Consider the following 20,547-nt stretch of genomic DNA (forward strand, 5'->3'; position numbering starts at 1 on the left):
CCTGAGATTTTCCAAGAAGTTCAGAGGAGATGCTGGGTGGAGAGCTCTGATGAATCCTCCGCGTGAATCTTCTGCATAAGGAAAAGAGGGAGAGGTTAGGGATAAGCGGACTGAGGAAAAAAAGGGAGAAGGGGGAGATAGTAGCCGAAAGAAAATAGGGAGAAGTATGGAGAGAGAGGAAGAATATTTTGAAAAAATGGTGAAACAAACTAAAAAGAGGGAGATGAGAGGGAGGATGGAGGAGGAAAAGATGAGTGGGCTACAGAGAGATAATTTTAGGAAAAAATAAAAAAAGATATTGGCCTTTACGGAATGATATCTGTATATACTAAAACCCAACCACGTGGTATTGTGGATGACCAGTGGTGGGACGATTTTGTCCCTGGCTTTTTCCTCCGGTTGTTCCTCTCTTTGGTTTTTGGGGCACCGAAATGCCGTTTTTGCCCATTGCTTCCACGCGTCTGTCATCGATGGATCCTCTATTTGGACTGTGTGTTCTGGATTTTTCTTTTGCTTTCCGTTGCTTTCTCACATCTTTCTCGCAGATCTCTCTTCTGCTGTTCTCGGGGTTTCTAAATCTCGCCTTCGATTCCAACAAGTGCGATCAATCTCGCCCCTCAATTCCCTTCATAATCCTCTTTTTCCACGTCTCTGAGCCCATTCGCCTGAACGAAAACCCGGATCCATTGCTTCCTCTGAAATCAAACCCTAATTTTGCCCCCAAACGAATTGGAACGCAGTCAAACTCGATTTCTATTTCGAGTTGCGCCGATTCTAAGGATCTAATATGGCGTTTCTAGGTGAGTTTTGCATGTTTATGAGCGTGTATGATTTGGGTTAATAAATTTCCTTCTCTGTCAACCTCTATCTGCTTATTTCAACATTTTTGGTTGGGAAATTGAAATATTGAACTGGATAATTGGAAGATTTGGGTTTCTTTGAACTTCGTAGTCTCAATAGCGTTTTGGGTTTAAGTTTTGTTAATTGGTTAGCGAAAATGGCCACCAATTCTTCAAAGGCTTCTTTGAATTGGTGCTGTGATATATAGTATAGGGTAATCAGGATTTATGGGTTTCTGGGTAATCAGGGTTTATGAGTTTCTGTGTAATCAGGGTTTTTGGGTGCTGTGATACATAGTTAGGGTAATCAGTAGTAATATGTAAAAGGGGTTTCTGTGTTTCCATCGAAATATAAAACTAAAGTAGAACACCAGGGATACAAGGAATGTTCTTGACTGAATGAAGTTTTGTTCTGGGCTGAGATTACAAGTGGAAAGCAAATGGCTTTCGACCATTTAGGGTTTTATGAACTGACCTAAGGCATAAAGCTAAATAGTTAAGTTGTCCTGCAATTTTTGTTTTGGGTTCCTTCAAATTTATTAGTATTTTTGTATGAAATCTGCTCTTTTCGGCCGGCGGCCATTGTTGTTCCATGTTAAGCACCAAAGGAACGCAACTGAATTGTCTTCCAATTTAAAATTTTTATTTTATTTTCATTTTTTTGGGTTATCGATTGTGGTTTTGTTTTTGTTTTTCTTTCTGTTTAAGCTTACTATGATGTTTTTTTGTAAATTTTTGTTGCTTGAACATGATGTCATAGGGGTTTAGTCGGACTGTGTAGTCTAAAGAGAGATGAGAGAAAATGGTTGCTTGGGGTGTGTAATAATCTGACTTACTGAGAGAGGCATCGGATTTCGTTGGTGGTTTGTTAGTAGGGTTTAGTGGGAAGTTCCATCTAAGGCCACCCTGACATTTGGATTTTTAATTTGTAGGAAATGCTTATCTAATAGGAATAGAATTAGTGTAGCTGAGATCATTAGCATCAATGATTTTCGCAGGCAATTCCATCTTCGGAAACACCATCTTTTGTATTAGTGAGTAAACGAGGTTTTAAAAATTTCAGTAGGTGAAGCAATAACGGTTATCATTTTACTTTTCTGGATTCCGAGCACTTATTTCATTTTCGCAAAACAAATGGAACCCTTAGGGTTCTAGAAAGTTGCACACATGCTGAAATCATGTCCTGCCTTTTTTCTCTATGAAACTCTCTCTGACTTCTATGGATTTCCATCAATGGTATAGACAAAATGGCAAGCTCTTGAAAGCCAATGAAACCTCTATTGACCCTTCATGCAGATACCTTTGACTTAGAGGCATGCAGTTTCCCTCTCAAAATTTTTAAACATATTATGCACAATCACATTATACATGCTGATATACATATGAGTAATCAGGTTGCACCACCAATTAGCTATATAGTATTACATGACAAGATTATTAAAATTAATCTCACCAACCATATATATGCAGAAGGAATTCTTTGATTATTGTCCTCACATGTCTTCATAGACTGCTCATGAAAATAACATTGGGACAATTATGGGATCCTCTACTTTGCACCTCTACTTGCACATTCTTTTATTTGTATTCAGAGTGTTGATGATTTAGTCAAAAGGTTAGCCAGTGCATGGTCTAATATGTTTAAATTCTTTGTTTTTTTACATGAACTTTTGTTATTCTTTTTCGTTTAGTTCATTTGAATTGGTTTTTAAAGTCTGTTGATCAATAAGTGTGAAAACTGAACAGCTTTTCTGGATGTATTTTATTGGTGTTTGGTAGACAAATGTATGTTTATTGATCAATCTTATCTCTGTGTGATCATTCTCTTTGTGTTATAAATATTCAAGGCTGCAATTTTCTTGCAGGTTTTTGATAAAATTCACCTTCACAGACTGACTAAAAATATATAAAGGCTGTTGGTGATCAGTATAAAGACAAAATAAAAAAGGTATGAATAAAATGTTTGAGGTGCATCAAGGATGAGGATGGAAAGGTTCTTGCTACAGAGAACGCGGTTAAAGACAGATGGAGAGGTTATTTTCATAATCTTTTCAATGAGGGACATGAAAGGAGTGCTTCTTTGGGGGAGTTGAGTAACTCAGAAGAGTGTAGAAACTACTCATTTTATCGTCGAATCCGGAAGGAAGAAGTGGTTGTAGCTTTGAAGAAGATGAAGCATAGAAAAGCAATAGGCCCAGACGATATACCAATCGAAGTGTGGAAAGTTTTGGGAGAGACAGGTATAACATGGCTTACCGACATTTTCAATAGGATTTTGAAAACGAAGAAGATGCCAAATGAGTGGCGAACGAGCACTTTGGTGCCTATCTACAAGAATAAGGGCGACGTACAAAATTGCATGAACTATAGGGGTATTAAGCTAATGAGTCATACAATGAAGCTCTGGGAGAGAGTCATTGAGCATAGATTGAGGCAAGAGACACGGGTTTCGGACAACCAATTCGGGTTCATGCCAGGGCGCTCAACCATGGAGGCAATCTATCTCTTACGAAGATTGATGGAAAGATATAGAGATGGGAAAAAGGATTTACACATGGTCTTTATAGATTTGGAGAAAGCGTATGATAGGGTCCCAAGAGACATTCTTTGGAGGATTTTAGAGAAGAAAGGAGTACGAGTAGCATATATCCAAGCTATAAAGGATATGTATGAAGGAGCAAAGACTGCCGTAAGAACTCATGAAGGACAAACTGAAAGCTTTCCCATAACTGTAGGATTACATCAAGGCTCATCCTTAAGTCCTTACCTTTTTGCGTTGGTAATGGATGAGTTAACAGGACATATTCAAGATGATATTCCTTGGTGTATGCTTTTCGCAGACGATATAGTGTTGATAGATGAAACTCAGGAAGGGGTAAATGCAAAGCTTAACCTTTAGAGAGAAGAGTTAGAATCTAAAGGTCTTCGCCTAAGCCGATCAAAGACAGAATATATGGAGTGCAAGTTCAGTGCAAATGGAGGTCAAAACGAGTTAGGGGTGAGGATCGGAGATCAAGAAATACCAAAGAGCGACCGTTTTCGTTACCTAGGATCTATCTTGCAAAAGAACGGAGAATTAGATGGAGATCTCAACCATAGAATACAAGCTGGATTGATGAAGTGGAAGAGTGCATCCGGCGTGTTGTGTGACCGCCGTATGCCACTGAAGCTCAAGGGAAAATTTTATAGGACGGCAATAAGGCCGGCGATGCTGTATGACACAGAATGTTTGGCGGTGAAGCATCAATACGTACACAAAATGGGTGTAGCGGAGATGAGGATGCTTCGTTGGATGTGTGGGCACACGAGAAAGGATAAGATTAGGAATGAGGATATCCGGGGTAAAGTAGGAGTAGCCGAAATTGAAGGAAAGATGAGAGAAAATCGGTTACGGTGGTTTGGACATGTGCAAAGAAGGCCTACTGACGCTCCGATTAGAATATGCGACTATGGGACAGAGGTTCAGGGCCGAAGGGGTAGAGGAAGACCTAGGAAAACTTTGGAAGAGACTCTAAGAAAAGACTTAGAGTACTTGGATCTAACGAAGGACATGACACAGGACCGAGCACAATGGCGTTCTAAAATTCATATAGCCAATCCCACTCAGTGACTTGGATTTTCCAAGTCTCCAACCAAGAAGTTTTCCTCACTCAGGAAATTAAGGGAACACTACCTCAACCTACATGCTCCACTCACAAAGCTTCAACAAAAGAAAATTCAAAGAACTTAGCGAAGAAGGCTTTGGGGTATTTAACACAATACGTTGAAATGAAGGAAAGCTTATTTATTGGTATCCCCGATAAGCTACAAATATGTACATATACATAAGTCAAAATAAACAAACAAGAGGGAGCCTTCACAAAGGTTGCTTAGGAGAAGTCTCAGCAGTCGGTAGAGCCCCAGAAAGAGAAGGCACCGGAGGGGGATCATTCGGAGCCTCAGTATTGGACAGAACCCTAGAAGGAGGAGGCATCAGAGGTTGATCATTTGGAGCTTCATTACGCGGTACAGCCCCAGAAGACGAAAGCAATAAATGCCTTTGGAATAAACCCACAAATCTCTGATGATCAAGTAAAACCTGACCATCAGATTCCTTCATCTGGTCAAGCTTCCTCTTCATGTTTGTAGCATAGTCATGTGCGAGCCGGTGCAACTGTTTATTCTCATGCTTGAGCCCTCTAATCTCCTGTTTGAGACTCATCACTTCAGCCGCCAATGATTCAATGGCGGGTTCGAGCAAATAGGCGTTGGGCCATATTAGACACAGAACCTGCACACTGAACACTGAGAGCCAGAGAATCCTTAACAGCTAACTCATCAGACCGTTTGGAAAGTAGTCTGTTATCTTTGGGAGTGAGAAGGTTCCTGGCCACCACCGCAGCGGTCATATCATTCTTCATCACGGAATCCCCAACGGTGAGAGGACCAGTAGGGGATACGAAGGATGGGCGCCATATGTTGTTTGGAGAAGGCGGGGCTGCCTCTTCAACAAGGTTCAAGTCAAAACGACGGTCGGATGGGCCAGACATTTTCAAAGGTGTTGAAGAGAGAAGAGGTCGGACAAATCAAGATCTTAGAAGTGCAAGAATGAAGCTTCTACTGGTGGAGATTCAAGTGTGCTTTGGAACTTAATGCCAGCCCCTATAAAAATCTGCACTCGACGGAGCTTCAGAAATCGAAAAGGCGCCTGCTCAGAAATCGAAGAGGCGTTTGCTTTCTCAAAAGCAAGGCTGCTCAGATACCACGAGGGTCGATCTCAGAAATCGAAGAGGCGTTTGCTTTCTCAAAAGCTGGGTTGCGCAAAGACCAGGAAGGCCGATCTCAGAAATCGAAGAGGCGCGTGCTTTCTCAAAAGCTGGGCTGCTCAGAGACCACGAGGGCCGATCTCAGAATTCGAAGAGGCACCTACTGTTCCAGCCTTGTCAGCACCTGTCACATACACACTCAGCTTTACGGAAATTATGGGCATTCGGTCGAAGACTTCTAGTGAAGTAGAAAGCACATGAGTCTTACTGTTCAATCACCCACTTCCCACACCCAACAGTAGCTCATGGGTACCACAGATAACTTTGCCAAAGTTCTCTGCCAAAGTTGAACACGTGAAGCTTGTAGCTCCCACTACATCGCTCTGACCAAGAAGGGTAAAAGAATAGCAAAGAAACAACACTAACAAAGTTTAGACACATAAATTTTGAAGGTCTAGCTACCATATTATTACCCACAAGGGTAAAGGAACAGTACCACTGCTGGATAATTGGAAAGTCCCTGTGTGTCAACCTCTGTGCTTCGTGGCAAGGTAGACTAACAAACATGCCCAACCTTTAATCACATTCGAGAAAACACTCCCAACAAGATTGGTTGCTCCAAAATCGAAGAGGCACCGTCCTCCGAATCTCGAGAGCCAGACTCCCAACATGACTACTTTCTCAAAAATCGAAGAGGGTAAAGGAACAGTACCATTGCTGGATAATTGGAAAGTCCCTGTGTGTCAACCTCTGTGCTTCGTGGTAAGGTAGACTAGCAAACATGCCCAACCTTTACTCACATTCGAGAAAACACTCCCAGCAAGATTGCTTGCTCCAAAATCGAAGAGGCATCACCCTCCGAATCTCGAGAGCCAGACTCGCAACATGATTACTTTCTCAAAAATCGAAGAGACACCGCTCTCCGAATCTCGAGAGCCAGACCCCTAGCATGATTGCTTTCTCAAAAATCGAAGAGGCATCGTTCTCCGAATCTCGAGAGCCAGATCCCCGATAGGATTGCTTGTTCGAAAACCGAAGAGGCAACACTTTCCCAACTTCAAGAGCCGGATCTCCTTGGATAAAGCTGTCTGTAATCTTCACACGCAACATCAGCTTTCCAGATACCACAAACCACTTTTTCAAAGTGCTCTGACAGCGTTAAAACATGTGAAGCTGACAGCTCCCACTACCGTGCTATGACCAAGTAGGGTAAAGGAATAGCATTACTACTTGTTGTTAAGGAGACTCCTATATATGTCGACCTCCGTCCCCAACGGACAGGCAGACCTACAAAAATGCTCAACCCTTCCTCATATCTGAGAGGGCACTCCCAACGAAGCCTTTCGAAATATTCAGCTTTCTTTCCCCCCGATAATACCTCTGCAAACAAGCTATACTAGAGCAAGAATATCTCATATCATCAGGGTTAAAAGCAAGAGTATCCCATATCATGCTTTTTCCCTGTCTTTTCCTTTGACCTTGTTCTTACCTGCAAGACAAAGGAGAAAAAGAGCAATCAGTCAGTACTTGGAATCAAGCTTCCAGCCAGGAACTGACTGCCTGGAACCCCTTACCTGATTACTTACCTGACATTGCTCTCGAGTACTCATCTTCAACATCTTATGCTTCCAGGGAAGATACCGCATCTGCCTGAGGAACAGATAGGGCAAGGGAGAAGGATACAAGGAAGCATGTGGAGACAAGCGTAACAGCACACATTCCATTACATCCATTACTCTGTCAAAGCAAAAGTATCCCATATCAGCAGGGTCGAACGTACTCTGGAGGAAACCAGAAAACCCTCCAGCTCAGTTCAAGAATAAGCCTGTGGAAAGTTACTTCTTCAAAAGCAAAAGTATCCCATATCATCTCTTCTCATTTTCTTCTCTTTATCCTTCATGCTGCCTGCAAGATAGGGAGACTGTGAACAATCAGCCGGAGCTATGATTGCTTACCTTGTCTGTCGCCTCTTTCAGCAGATCCCCTAGCTCGGCGACTTGGGGGACTCCTACTACATGGTTTGTATCGCGCTTAACCAAGCCTGAAACTACAAGTAAGCTTCAAGTGAAATTGATACATTACCTTGTGCATCTCCACCAGTTAAAGATACCACCCCTGGATGGAGGAAGAGTACTTCCAGAGAATATGCCCCATCTACCTATGAGACAGATAAGGCACGTCAAGACGATACCACACTCCGATACTTAGAAGTTTCGTGATTACGAGATCATTCTCCCACAATATTTCCTAATGTCATTTGTACTAAATCATTCACTTGTACTCACTAAAGGAGAGCTTGAACCTATGTACTTGTGTAAACCCTTCACAATTAATGAGAACTCCTCTATTCCGTGGACGTAGCCAATCTGGGTGAACCACGTACATCTTGTGTTCGCTTTCCTATCTCTATCCCTTTATATACTTATCCATACTAATGACCGGAGCAATCTAGCGAAGATCACAAAAAGCGACCATTTTCGCTACCTAAGATCTATCGTGCAAGAGAACGGAGAATTAGATGGAGATCTCAACCATAGAATACAAGCTGGATGGATGAAGTGTAAGAGTGCATCCGGCGTGTTGTATGACCGTCATAGGTCACTGAAGCTCAAGGGAAAATTTTATAGGACGGCAATAAGGCCAGTGATGTTGTATGGCACAGAATGTTGGGCGGTGAAGCATCAACACGTACAAAAAATGGGTGTGGCGGAGATGAGGATGCTTCGTGGGATGTGTGGGCACACGAGAAAGGATAAGATTGGGAATGAGGATATCCGAGGTAAAGTAGGAGTAGCCGAAATTGAAGGAAAGATGAGAGAAAATCGGTTTCGGTGATTTGGACATGTGCAAAGAAGGCCTACTGACGCTCCGGTTCGAATATGTCACTACTGGACAGAGGTTCAGGGCCGAAGGGGTAGAGGAAGATCTAGGAAAACTTTGGAAGAGACTCTAAGAAAAGACTTAGAGTACTTGGATCTAACGGAGGACATGACACAAAACCGAGCTCAATGGCGTTCTAGGATTCATATAGCCGACCCCACTTAGTGGGAAAAGGCTTTGTTGTTGTGTTGTTGTTGCTATGAACAATATTTTGGTTCATTACAGGGTTTGGTGGTTCTACTTTTGAACTGCACAGGGTTGAGAGAAAAAAAAAAGACAATTTTGTTGGCAATCAATATAAAGACATAATACAAAAGGTATTCTTGGATGATATCATTTGGTTTCAATTTGTGACCTGTGATTTGCAATATGGATTAATAATCTCAAAAAAATTTATTCATGCGTATTGTCTATTTTCTTCTTTTCATATATTTTTTTTCCATGATTGATTTTGAATAAATTAGCATTTGTTTCAGATGTAAGTAGCAATTTATAATAGATCGGTATATCCCGTATTTCTTTTTAGGCTTAACTTTTGTTAATCATGTAGTTGGTTTTCTTTATAATTGCCAAGACGATGATTTAATTTATAAGGTGTTTATACGTGTAGGCAATTGGATTAGTGTTTTGATCATCTGATTCGATCTCCGTAAGGTGTTGATTTGTAGATGTGTGATTGATCCAAGGGCCGTCGAGGCTTAATCTTGGATGAACGGTTGAAAGTTTATTTAAGGGCCGTTGAGGCTTGATCTTGAATAACGGTGATGAACGGATCTTCAAGGGCTTTTGGGCTTGATCTTAAAGAACAGTGATTGACGGATCTTCAAAGGCTTTTGGGCTTGATCTTAAAGAACAGTGATGAACGGATCTTCGAGGGCTTTTGGGCTTGATCTTGAAAAACGGTGATGAACGGATCTCCAAGGGCTTTTGGGCTTGTGGGCTTGATCTTGAAGAACAGTGATGAACAGATCTTCAAGGGCTTTTGGGCTTGATCTTGAAAAACGGTTGGATGTGTGGATTTGTTGATGTTATTGATCCAAAGGGTCGTTAGGGCTTGATCTTGAATTGGTAGATTGTTGATCCAAAGGGCCGTTAGGGCTTGATCTTGAATTGGTAGATTGTTGATCCAAGGGTCGTCGGGGCTTGATCTTAGAAGAACGAAGAACACTTTCTTCAAGGGCCGTCGGGGCTTGATCTTGAATTGGTGGATGATTGTTGATCCAAAGGGCCGTTGGGGCTTGATCTTGGAAGAACGATGAACGAAGAACGAAGAACACTTTCTTCAAGGGTCGTCGGGGCTTGATCTTGAATTGGTGGATGATTGTTGATCCAAAGGGCCGTTGGGGCTTGATCTTAGGATGAACGATGAACGAAGAACGAAGAGAGCTTTCTTGATTCTTCGGGAACCTGGCTGCTTGAGAGTTTCGGAGTTTCAGAGCTTCAGAGCTTCAAGAATTTTGCCTAATGATTTTGGTTCCTTTCAAAATGAATGAAATTGGGTTCTATTTATAGAATTCCAAAACTTGATTTTTGGGATTAAATAATCAGATGAAATAAATTATTTCTGCTGGGCGTTGACACGTGTCCTGTTTGATGACTTTTCCAACTTATTTCGATTTTTTGTTTAGACACACGCTACGTGTAAAATTTATGTAATACATGAGCGTTGAAACTTTGATTTATCGGTCAACATTTATATACCGAAATTTCGATGTCTACAGTAGGTTCCTACATCGCTCAAAACTATTTTGCGCGATGCATGTTACTTCTTTTTCGCGCAAAGTAGTTTTGCACGATGTAGGTTGTCCGTCACGCAAAACTACTTTGCGCGACACAGGTGACTTCTTCGTCGCTCAAACCCTGCTTTCACTGTCTTGGCGCAACAGTTGGCGTGCGACGAAGATTTCGTTAGGCTAATTTTTTAGCAATGTTTTTTTACTTTGCACGACATATGATAAGTTTAGAATTCTCTATATTCCTATATGTTAATGGGATGAGTTGAGCCCTAATCTATTCTGGAAAACCACCACTTGAGAATCATGAAGAGTATTGACCTCGATTGTAGAGGGATGAAAATCTCTACAACAAATTGTTGGACTTATTTTCTGCAAAACATTTTGGAAGTAGGGTAACTCCATATGCACATAATCGTGAAATATTTATTGATATTATATTGGTCAGGCATTGATGAGACGCAGTTGAACATATAATTAGGACTTTTTTTGCTTTTGGTCTTGGTACAAAAAAATCTATCATCCATTCGGGGCTTAAATATTGGTTGGCTGAGCGATTGAATGAATGAGTTATGGTTCGTAAATTCTTACGAACGTGTACACACAGGAGAAATTTTTTAGTGTGATCGGCACACGAGATGGTACACCACGTGTCATTATACAAATTGTTGGATATGTGTGCTAAAAAGTTAATTATTTAAAAAATAAAATTTTTCACCACTTACATAAAAATATGTGGTTTACTATCTGTATTCCCGTCACAATTAAAATTTTATGCACACACAGAGAGCAGTTTAATTTATAGACACAAGAAAGATATTTTTCTTCTGGATTCAAGTGCTAGCATTTAACTTACACAACTGAACTCCACCAAAGTTTTCAATATCCCAACTACCAATTTTACACTATATAGACAACACACCTTCAGCCCTTCTAGCACTCACCAGTGTATCCAAACACTTCCTCAACAGTTTCAAAGATTAGTGTACTCTTATTTACGAAGACGTTATGGCTAGCTCTGGACAGCTCCTTAAGCTTGCATGCTTGGTGGTGGTGATGTTCTGCATGGTGGCTGGTGCCCCCAAAGCCGAGGCAGCTGTGACATGCGGTCAGGTGGTGAACAGCCTGGTTCCATGCCTTAGCTACGTGACGAACGGCGGGGCACTGAACCCCGCTTGCTGCAACGGGGTGAAGACCCTCTACAACCTGGCTCAAACCACCCCTGACCGCCAGAACGTCTGCAACTGCTTGAAGCAAGCAATCAATGGAATACCTTACACCAATACCAACGCTGGCCTTGCTGCTGGCCTTCCTGCCAGGTGTGGTGTCAACATTCCGTACAAGATCAGCCCCTCTACTGACTGCAAAAGGTATTATAATCAATTATATTCATGCTTGATAACAATTTAAGTTTTTAGTAAGTCAAGCCAAAATTAAAAAACACACAGAAGTACGTAGTTTTTCTTTTTTTTTTCTTTTTTCTTTTTCTTTTCCTGAAAAAATTACAAAACAATTAACAAAAATAAGAATAAATGATTATCAAACTGTTCCTAAATTAACTTCTTTTCTTAGATCTTAACCTTTTTTTTTTTTTTTTTTTTTGTGTTGCAGTGTGAAGTGATCAGAGCTTTGTGAAGAGTAAAGACCAAGAGCTTAATTTCCTATGGAGGAACATGTAGTGGCATAAGAATAAATTAATCTGGTGCTTTACGGAGTTTATCTGCTGTTCGTTTCAGTAGGGCTTACTTCTAGTTGTTTTGTCATCTGCTTGGTCTTTGCTGTCTTTAACTTCTACGTTGTTATTTATTTTAATCTGTGTTTGTAAATGGTGGCTGATTGGCCCTGTGTTTAGTCAGCTTCCTGGTTGAACTTTAATTAGCAATTATATATCTTATTTCTAAATATTTATGCCTCTGCAATTTCTTTTGTTAACTGAAAATAAATTAACGCAAAACCCTAGAGTACCAAGCAAACACTACAGCAGAAGCAGGGAGTGTATCATCCCAAATATGACAATGAGGAAGGCACTGTCTCTAGCTTGCCAAGACATCAACAGCAAAGTTAGCCTCTTTAAAAATTCAGTAATACGACATTAATTCTCAAACTTTTTTTCTAGATTTGTATGTAACAACTAATGTGGAAGTAGTTTATATGGTATTAGTTCATAACCAAGTACTCCGCTCTAAATCTCATTTATTTCTAACAAATAAAGTGATGTTTGTACGACCTTCCACAGAAAGCGATCCTAATATTTCAGATTGGCAAAAGTTAACATACAATTTAAACACTATCGTCAACTAGTAAAGCTAGAGAAAAAGATCATTTTATGTTGAGACAAAAATATAAAAACTGACAATGATACAATAACGCTATTATTAATTTAAGAGTAAATTACATTTTACCCTCTTACATCCGTTAAAAAATCTGTTAAGTTTACTGTTAAGTAATGACGTGACACATTTTGGTCTACATTTATGTGATGATATAATTGCCAACTTTGCAACAAGTGGATAAAAACAAATTAAAAATTAATTAATTAAAAAAACAGTAGGCCCACCAACCCATCCATCCTCACCCTACTTCTCCATCCATCCATCCTCACCCAATTACCAACCTCATATGCCCTAGACCAAGCTGGGCTACCCATACCACGCCCTACACCACCACCAACACCATTACGGAGTAATCGTAGGACCTTCTTCCACCACCACCCCACGACCCGTCCCCGCCCCGACCTGAATTCACTCTGAGTAGCCGTAGGAGGAAAACCCACCCAAAGTGATCAAATCAGCCGGGTACACCAGCAAGGACACCCGCCTAGAGAAAGTTATGGGTGTCTACGAAGGCCTATTTGCAAACATGGTTGATAGGCTCAACGACTCACTGCCCTCCATGGATGTGAATTAGGGCGAGAAGCTTCTCTCCGCAGCCAAAATCAACGACTCTTTGGTGGATCTCAATACGACCCTCGTTCAAGAATTCAAAGCGGCATTGCAAAACCCAACCAAATTTTCTAGCAATAGTTTGGCGATTGTGGCGAAAATCTATTAGAACCTTATCGGGTCCACCTTCTTCACCTTTTATTACTATCCTTTATTGTAGTGAGAGTAGATATTAGACGATGACTCAGCACTTGAGCCTTTTGTTTGTGTTGGCTAATGGGTTATAAGGATCCCCAATTGTATCTCCTCGGATTATGAAATGAATATGCTTTAACTTTTCTACCTAACTTAGCTGTATTCCTTTTATTTCTTCTTCTGTGAACCGGAGTCCTATCAATTGGTATCCAGAGCCAAGTTGGGCGTCCATGGGCAAGAGCAAGGCCTCTGTGACGGTGGCCGAGGTTTCCGAGGCAGAGCTTGACCTGGACTTTCAGCAGCAGCAAATCCTCACCCAACTACATGGATTCCAAGAGGCAGTGACGTTGATAAACCTCCGTCAAGATGATTTGCAGCATCATATGGCGGATCTGCAACAGTCTCTCGCCAACCTAAATGTTCACCAGACTCAACAGAGTAAATTTCAGCAGACCCTCATCGAAGAGATTCGATCTCTAAAACACCCACCCCCAACCCAACCCAGTCCCCAGATTCCGATTGGTTCCATTCTGGTTTCGCTCGGATCCGGGCCGTTCTCCACTGCCCACACCACATTTCCCCTACCCACTTGGAGCACTTCCCCTTCTCCCTCACGCACTACCCCGTTTGTCGCCGGTCCTTCCACTCTGTCCTACGACCATACATCATTTCCCATTTTTACCCACACCACTGGTTGCCCACCCCTATCAGTCTCTGGCGTTCCTTTCAGCCACACATTGGTCCCCGACCCACAGTCTGCCCACCACTTCCCACCCCTGCCCTCGCCGATTTCACCGCATCGACACTTGAAGATTGAGCTTCCATGCTTTTTCGGGAAAGATCCGTATGGTTGGATAGCCATAGCCAAAGAGTTTCTCGACTACCATGAGGTTGAGGACCACCGCCGCGCCACCGTCGCGGGTCTACATTTCGGGAGGGACGCCGCTCATTGGCTCCGATGGTACAAAATGCGTTTCTCTCTCTCCTCTTGGGCGACCTTCACTACACAGTTGCTGCAACATTTTAGACCTACAGAATCCTTGAATTTTCACATGGCTCTATCTCACATCACACAAATCGGGTCGGTCGAGGATTATGTTGCCCGTTTCATTCGGCTTTCTTGTTGGACTCTAGATTGGTCGGATGAGCAACTGTTAGGAACTTTTCTGGGCGGACTAAAGGAGGACTTGCAAGATGACGTGGTGGCCCAACGCCCGGCTTCCCTTGCCCGAGCTATCGAACTTGCTCGGATTTACGAGACCAAACAAAGGCGTCGCTCCAATGTTCGATCGGGTTTTACTCAGTCCTCCTCCACCCACTCTAAACCTTTCCTTCCTTCCATCGCCGCGCCCTTCATGTCCACTACTGCTTCCCGTCCCTTACCGCCCGCCACACCGACTCCTCTCCCTAAGCCCATTTTACGCCTCACCCAGGCCGAAATGCGCGCACGGAGGGAACAGGGGCTCTGTTTTAATTGTGATGAGCAGTATCGGTTGGGTCATCGTTGTCGGCAATCCCACATCCTCATGCTTTTGACGGATGAGGATTTCTTTGACTTCCAGTCAGAACCCGAGACCTCCGACCCATCTGACCCTTCCCTAGGGGAACAACTGGCGCCACCCATTGCTCTCAATGCCATCTCGGCTACAAAGCGTTCCCGGGGATGAGCTATGCGTTTGGAAGGCGTCATCCACCATACTCGGATTCAAGTGTTCATAGACTCTGGGGCTGACCAGAGTTTTCTTAATCCTCAGGTCGCTGCCCGTTTGGGTCTTCCAATTGATTCAACTTCCAGTGAGGCCGTGATGGTGGCCACGGGCCGCTACTTTCGCACAAAGGGTATGGCTCGTAATGTCTCTGTTCACCTTCAGGAGTATGACTTCCGTGCAGACTTCCACCTCCTGGCGGTAGTCGGGTGTGACATGGTTCTTGGAGTGGATTGGTTGGAAACATTAGGCCTTATTGGCTGGAACTTCCTTCTGAAAGTCATAGAGTTCACTGTGCAGGGCACCAATTATCGTCTAGTGGGCTCTTCAGCCCATTCAACCGGGGCCATACCTCCCTTGTCTTCCTTGGATCCTTCCCTTTTGAACCCTCTCCATATTGTGGCGCAGATCTTCAATTTACCAACAGAGTTATATCATCCAGCACCACTACCCGACATCCTCCAAGCCTTACTCCTCAAGTATTCTGACCTTTTTGAAGCCTCCACTACCCTACCCCCTCACCGGTTCATTGATCACCGGATTTCTCTGCTTCCGAGAACTGGCCCCATGAATGTGCGACCCTATCATTATGGACATGTTCAAAAAGCTGAACTTGAGCGGCAGGTGGAGGAAATGTTAGCTACGGGTATTATCCAGCCAAGTCACAACCCATTTTCTTCGCCGATACTCTTAATGGCCAAAGAGGATAATACATAGAGGTTTTGTGTGGACTATCGGGTTCTGAATTCCGTCACTATCAAAGACCATTTTCCAATCCCTATTATTGACGAATTATTGGCCGAGTTATAGGGTGCTGCTATATTTTCGAAGCTCGACTTGCATTCGGGGTATCACCAGATACGGATGCACGAACTGGACATTCCTAAAATCACTTTCCGAACACATGAGGGGCACTACGAGTTCACGGTCATGCCATTCGGGCTGACCAATGCTCCAGCCACCTTCCAGGCCTTAATGAATTCCATTCTGAAGCCCTTGCTGCGTAAGTCAGTGATAGTTTTCTTTGATGATATATTGGTTTTCAGTGCCTCTGCGGAACAACATGCCTCCCATTTAGCTACGGTGTTTGAGCTCTTACGCACTCATCAATTGAAATTGAAGCCTTCGAAATGTCTTTTTGGCCAGCCTTCAATTGCATATTTGGGACACATTATATCAGCCACGGGGGTGGCCATGGATTCCTCTAAAATTTCTGCGATTTCAGATTGGCCGACATCAACCACTGTTCAGGCCCTTCGTGGGTTTTTGGGTCTTGCAGGCTATTATCGCAAATTTTTCCATCATTTTGGCATAATAGCACGACCACTTACGAACTTATTACGCACTGACAGTTTCCAGTGGTCCACCAACGCTGCTCAGGCCTTCTCGGCCCTCAAACAGGCATTGTCCTCCACACCGGTCCTCGCTCTTCCGGACTTCACCAAACCATTTACGGTTGAGTGCGATGCCTCTGATAGTGGTATTGGCGCTGTCTTATCACATGAGGGTCATCCCATTGAGTTCCTTAGCAAACCACTAGCTCCAAAACACCAGGCTCTTTCGGTGTATGATAAAGAGATGTTGGCAGTGGTCTTTGCGGTCCAAAAATGGCGTTCTTATTTGATAGGCCATCAATTCCGGATCCTTACTAACCACCAGACCTTGAAATATTTCCTTGATCAGCGCATCACTACTCCAACTCAACAAAGGTGGTTGTTGAAGTTACTTGGTTTTAACTATACGTTGGAATATCGACCGGGCACTTCGAACGTCGCTGCTAATGCTCTTTCCAACGTCTCTCAGCCTCTTTTTTATTGTATCACTGCGATACAAGCAGACTATGCCGCTGATCCTCAGGCCTCTTCAATATTGGCGGCCTTGCAACAAGACCCGGAACGTTATGCTTTATTTAAACTCCATGGTGATCTCTTATACTATAAGAAGGGGGTTTTTGTTGCTGCTTCTTCTCCTTGGCGTACACGCCTCCTTGTTGAGTTTCATTCTTCACCATCTGCGGGACACTCGGGCTTTCTACGCACTTACAAGAGGTTAACACTCAATTTCAATTGGCCGGGGTTAAAGAACGATGTTAAAAAGTTTGTGGGTGCATGTGACACTTGCCAGCGTACAACGTATGAGACGATTAAACCACCAGGCCCCTTGCAACCTCTGTCCATTCCCACCAACGTCTGGCAAGACATTGCCATGGATTTCATTGAAGGCCTTCCTTTGGTCCATGGTCGCAATGCTATTTTCGTGGTAGTGGATCGTCTTTCCAAGTATGGACATTTCATTCCGGTCAAACACCCATACTCGGCGGCCAAAATCGATGATATCTTTATTCACGAAGTCTTTCGCCTTCATGGCATGCCGGCTTCCATAGTGAGTGATCGGGATCCAGTCTTTATTAGTGCTTTTTGGACTGCCTTCTTTAAACAACAGCACACCACTCTTTGCAAGAGCTCGGCGTATCATCCACAATTCGATGGCTAAACCGAAGTGCTCAATCGCACCCTTGAACAATATCTACGCAGTTTTGTATGGGACAAACCCAAGGCTTGGATACAGTGGCTTCCTTGGGCCGAGTGGTGGTATAATACTACCTATCAAGCTGCCATACAAATGACCTCTTTTCAGGCAGTCTATGTCTACCCACCACCAACAGTGTCCTCATATCTTCCTGGCTCTTCTTCGGTTCATCTGGTTGATGTCACCCTTCGAGATCGCGATACCCTGCTCAGGCAATTGCGGGAGAACCTGCACCTCGCTCAACACCGGATGCGCCAACAAGCTAATAAATATCGTTCTGAGAGAACCTTTTCCGTTGGGGATTGGGTCTTTCTCAAGCTTCAACCCTATCGCCAGACATCAGTGTCTAAGACGCATTGCCCTAAATTGGCTCCTCGCTACTATGAACCGTTCAAGGTGCTTGCTCGCGTGGGTCAAGTGGCATATACTCTGGACCTGCCTCCTCACTCTCGCATTCATCCTACCTTCCATGTCTCCTTACTCAAGCTCAAGGTGGGTGCTCATACAGTTGCATCACCAACTCTTCCCCCAGTTTCCTCGGTTGGTGCCTTCATCTGGAACCCAGAAAAGATACTTCAATGTGGCATGTTCAAGCAAGACAATCGAGCAATCACCCGTTGGCTCATTAAATGGGAAGGTCTTCCAGAGCATGACGCTACGTGGGAGGATGCAGACTCTATCTTAACTCGTTTTCCTGGGTTTGACGCCTGAGAACAGGCTTGTTAAGAGGGGGAGCCATGTTAGAACCTTATCGGGTCCACCTTCTTCACCTTTTATTACTATCTTTTATTGTAGTGAGAGTAGATATTAGAGGATGACTCAGCACTTGAGCCTTTTGTTTGTGTTGGCTAATGGGTTATAAGGACCCCCAATTGTATCTCCTCGGATTATGAAATGAATATGCTTTAACTTTTCTACCTAACTTAGCTGTCTTCCTTTTATTTCTTCTTCTGTGAACTGGAATCCTATCAAAATCTTGAACCTTTCTAACGAATTTGAACTTTCCAGTTCACCGGAGGCTGCTCGGGGTCGGAGGATCTGAGATGGGTTTTTGGGGTTGGGTTAGTCCGAAGGATAGGAGGCTGCTGCAGGACAACAATGTGACAGCCTCCAGATAGTGGTGGTTACTGGCGAAGGACAGGATCAGAGATGTGAACACGATTCAGGAGGTGATGGAGGCTATGGATGATCGAAGATGAAGTGGTATTTTGATTTGGAAAGGGATCCTCCTAATCCATCAAGTCCGAGACTGAACTGTTTCAACCGATACAATTATTAAAAAATTTAAAAGGACTTCTTGTTTGCAGTCGTTAGATCAAATTTTAACGGTCTAGATCACAAACTTGACGGATTAGGTGGAAAGGGATCCGACTTTAGATTTGTTTTGATTTAATATTATTTTTTAAATTAACTTTTTAATATTTATTTAATTTTACCTACCACATCATCACCTAAATATGGATCATCATGTGTTACATCATCACTTAATGGTAAATTTAACGAGTCAGTTAACGGATGTATGGTATTGAATAAAATGTAAGTAAATGTATGAAATTGAAATATTTTAAAGATGTTGTATGAGGTTGCAATTACACTCAAACCTAAGGAGGTAAATGTTATTTACTGTTAATTTTTATTGCTATACAATCCTCCCTAGCATTAGTCCTTAAATCAAATTAAAATATAAATTTTTTGGTACTCCTATTGGCGCTTTAAAACCTATAAGTATCCTCGCCTGATCCTCGCCTAAACCCTAAACCTTAAACCTTAAACCTGATATGAAGATCCCATAATCATGTCTATTCATCGTAAATTGTGCGATCAGAAATCATTTTAAATTTAAAATTTAAAATTAAATATAAATAGTACCTAACGAAAACTGATCGCACGATGTACAATGAACGGATACGATTACGGGATCCCCCATATCCCCAGGAAAAGGCATAATAGAAAATTGGGGAGAACCAATAGTAGAAATAGGGAGAAAAGAAGGAGAAAAGGAAGAAGAGGACACCCGACCCTAGCCGAAGCTAGGACCGATGCCACTGAAGAGTCTGGAAGAAGATCTCACAGAAGTACTCTCACAGCAGAGAGAAATAAACTCTCACATAGGAGAGAACTAAATTTTTTAAATGCTTGGTTTACATTTAAAATTTGCATATCCCATTAAAGATACTTTTATGTTATGTATATGTTTAGCATCGAGTCTGCTCCATTTACCATGATGGCTTTTTTCCCAATAACAAGGAGAAATAAAATCTACGACAAGCAATTCAGTCCTTTCTATTGATTGGGTTGGCACCTTAAAGTGAAGAGTAGTAAATGAACCTACCATATTATAAGTAGTAAATGAACCTACCATATTATAAAGTGAAGAGTAGTAAATGAACCTACCATATTAAAAAGAGACTTGCCCATACTCGAAATGTCATTGTGTTGTTAATCCAAAACAATATATAACGCGTTATTGATTTGAGATACTACAACAATAACTTCATCAGCGTAAATAAGTCATCTTCCCAATCAATTTATTTGTATAACATGCATAATGGAATATCTGATCCAGACTCGAGAGAAAGATTTGTGATGAAATAAGATGGTCCAGATCAGATCATATAACTGGGAAATTGACTTGCATACTTGTGTATTATAGCTAGGCTGATTTTTACATGATAGGCCTTAATATGATTAGTCCTCTTGAAACCATATTTTCTCATCAGTTGTTTACATGCAAATATTGGAAAAGCATTTTCAGTGCCAACATATATAATCTCAGATATGCAACATATGGACCACGTTTCCAACATAGTATGTCTGAATGTAAACCCCTCCTCACCCAAATGTATTATCTAACTTGAATGCATCGATCTTTCGTATTTATTTGTGTAAAATCCACACCAAAACATGAAATGCAGCAAAATATAGCAGTAGATCATCAATAATTAGCCACATCGATCTCTCCTGATTTAGTAATTAATTAATCATGTAAAACAAAAAGAATAAATCATGCTCCAAACATAATGGAACTGATATACTGA

The 20,547-nt window shown here is 42.3% G+C and overlaps 1 protein-coding gene and 2 long non-coding RNA genes across 3 annotated transcripts; all 3 read left to right on the forward strand.

Moving 5' to 3' along the window:
* The first annotated feature begins 540 nt into the window (after positions 1-540).
* LOC139195193 (uncharacterized) lies at positions 541-8,781 on the forward strand. Its single transcript, XR_011579830.1, has 3 exons — positions 541-800; positions 2,705-2,787; positions 8,690-8,781. It is a non-coding gene; the product is annotated as an uncharacterized lncRNA (long non-coding RNA).
* A 2,251-nt stretch (positions 8,782-11,032) lies between these two features.
* On the forward strand, positions 11,033-12,099 carry LOC103427643 (non-specific lipid-transfer protein 3-like). Its single transcript, XM_008365710.4, has 2 exons — positions 11,033-11,567; positions 11,809-12,099. The coding sequence occupies exons 1-2, from the start codon at positions 11,206-11,208 to the stop codon at positions 11,816-11,818; spliced, it is 372 nt and encodes a 123-aa protein (XP_008363932.1). The 5' UTR covers positions 11,033-11,205; the 3' UTR covers positions 11,819-12,099.
* A 709-nt stretch (positions 12,100-12,808) lies between these two features.
* On the forward strand, positions 12,809-18,939 carry LOC139195194 (uncharacterized). Its single transcript, XR_011579831.1, has 2 exons — positions 12,809-13,185; positions 18,518-18,939. It is a non-coding gene; the product is annotated as an uncharacterized lncRNA (long non-coding RNA).
* The last annotated feature ends 1,608 nt before the right edge of the window (positions 18,940-20,547 follow it).

The sequence above is a fragment of the Malus domestica genome, chromosome 04, assembly GCF_042453785.1.
Source record: "Malus domestica chromosome 04, GDT2T_hap1".
Classification (NCBI taxonomy): domain Eukaryota; kingdom Viridiplantae; phylum Streptophyta; class Magnoliopsida; order Rosales; family Rosaceae; genus Malus; species Malus domestica.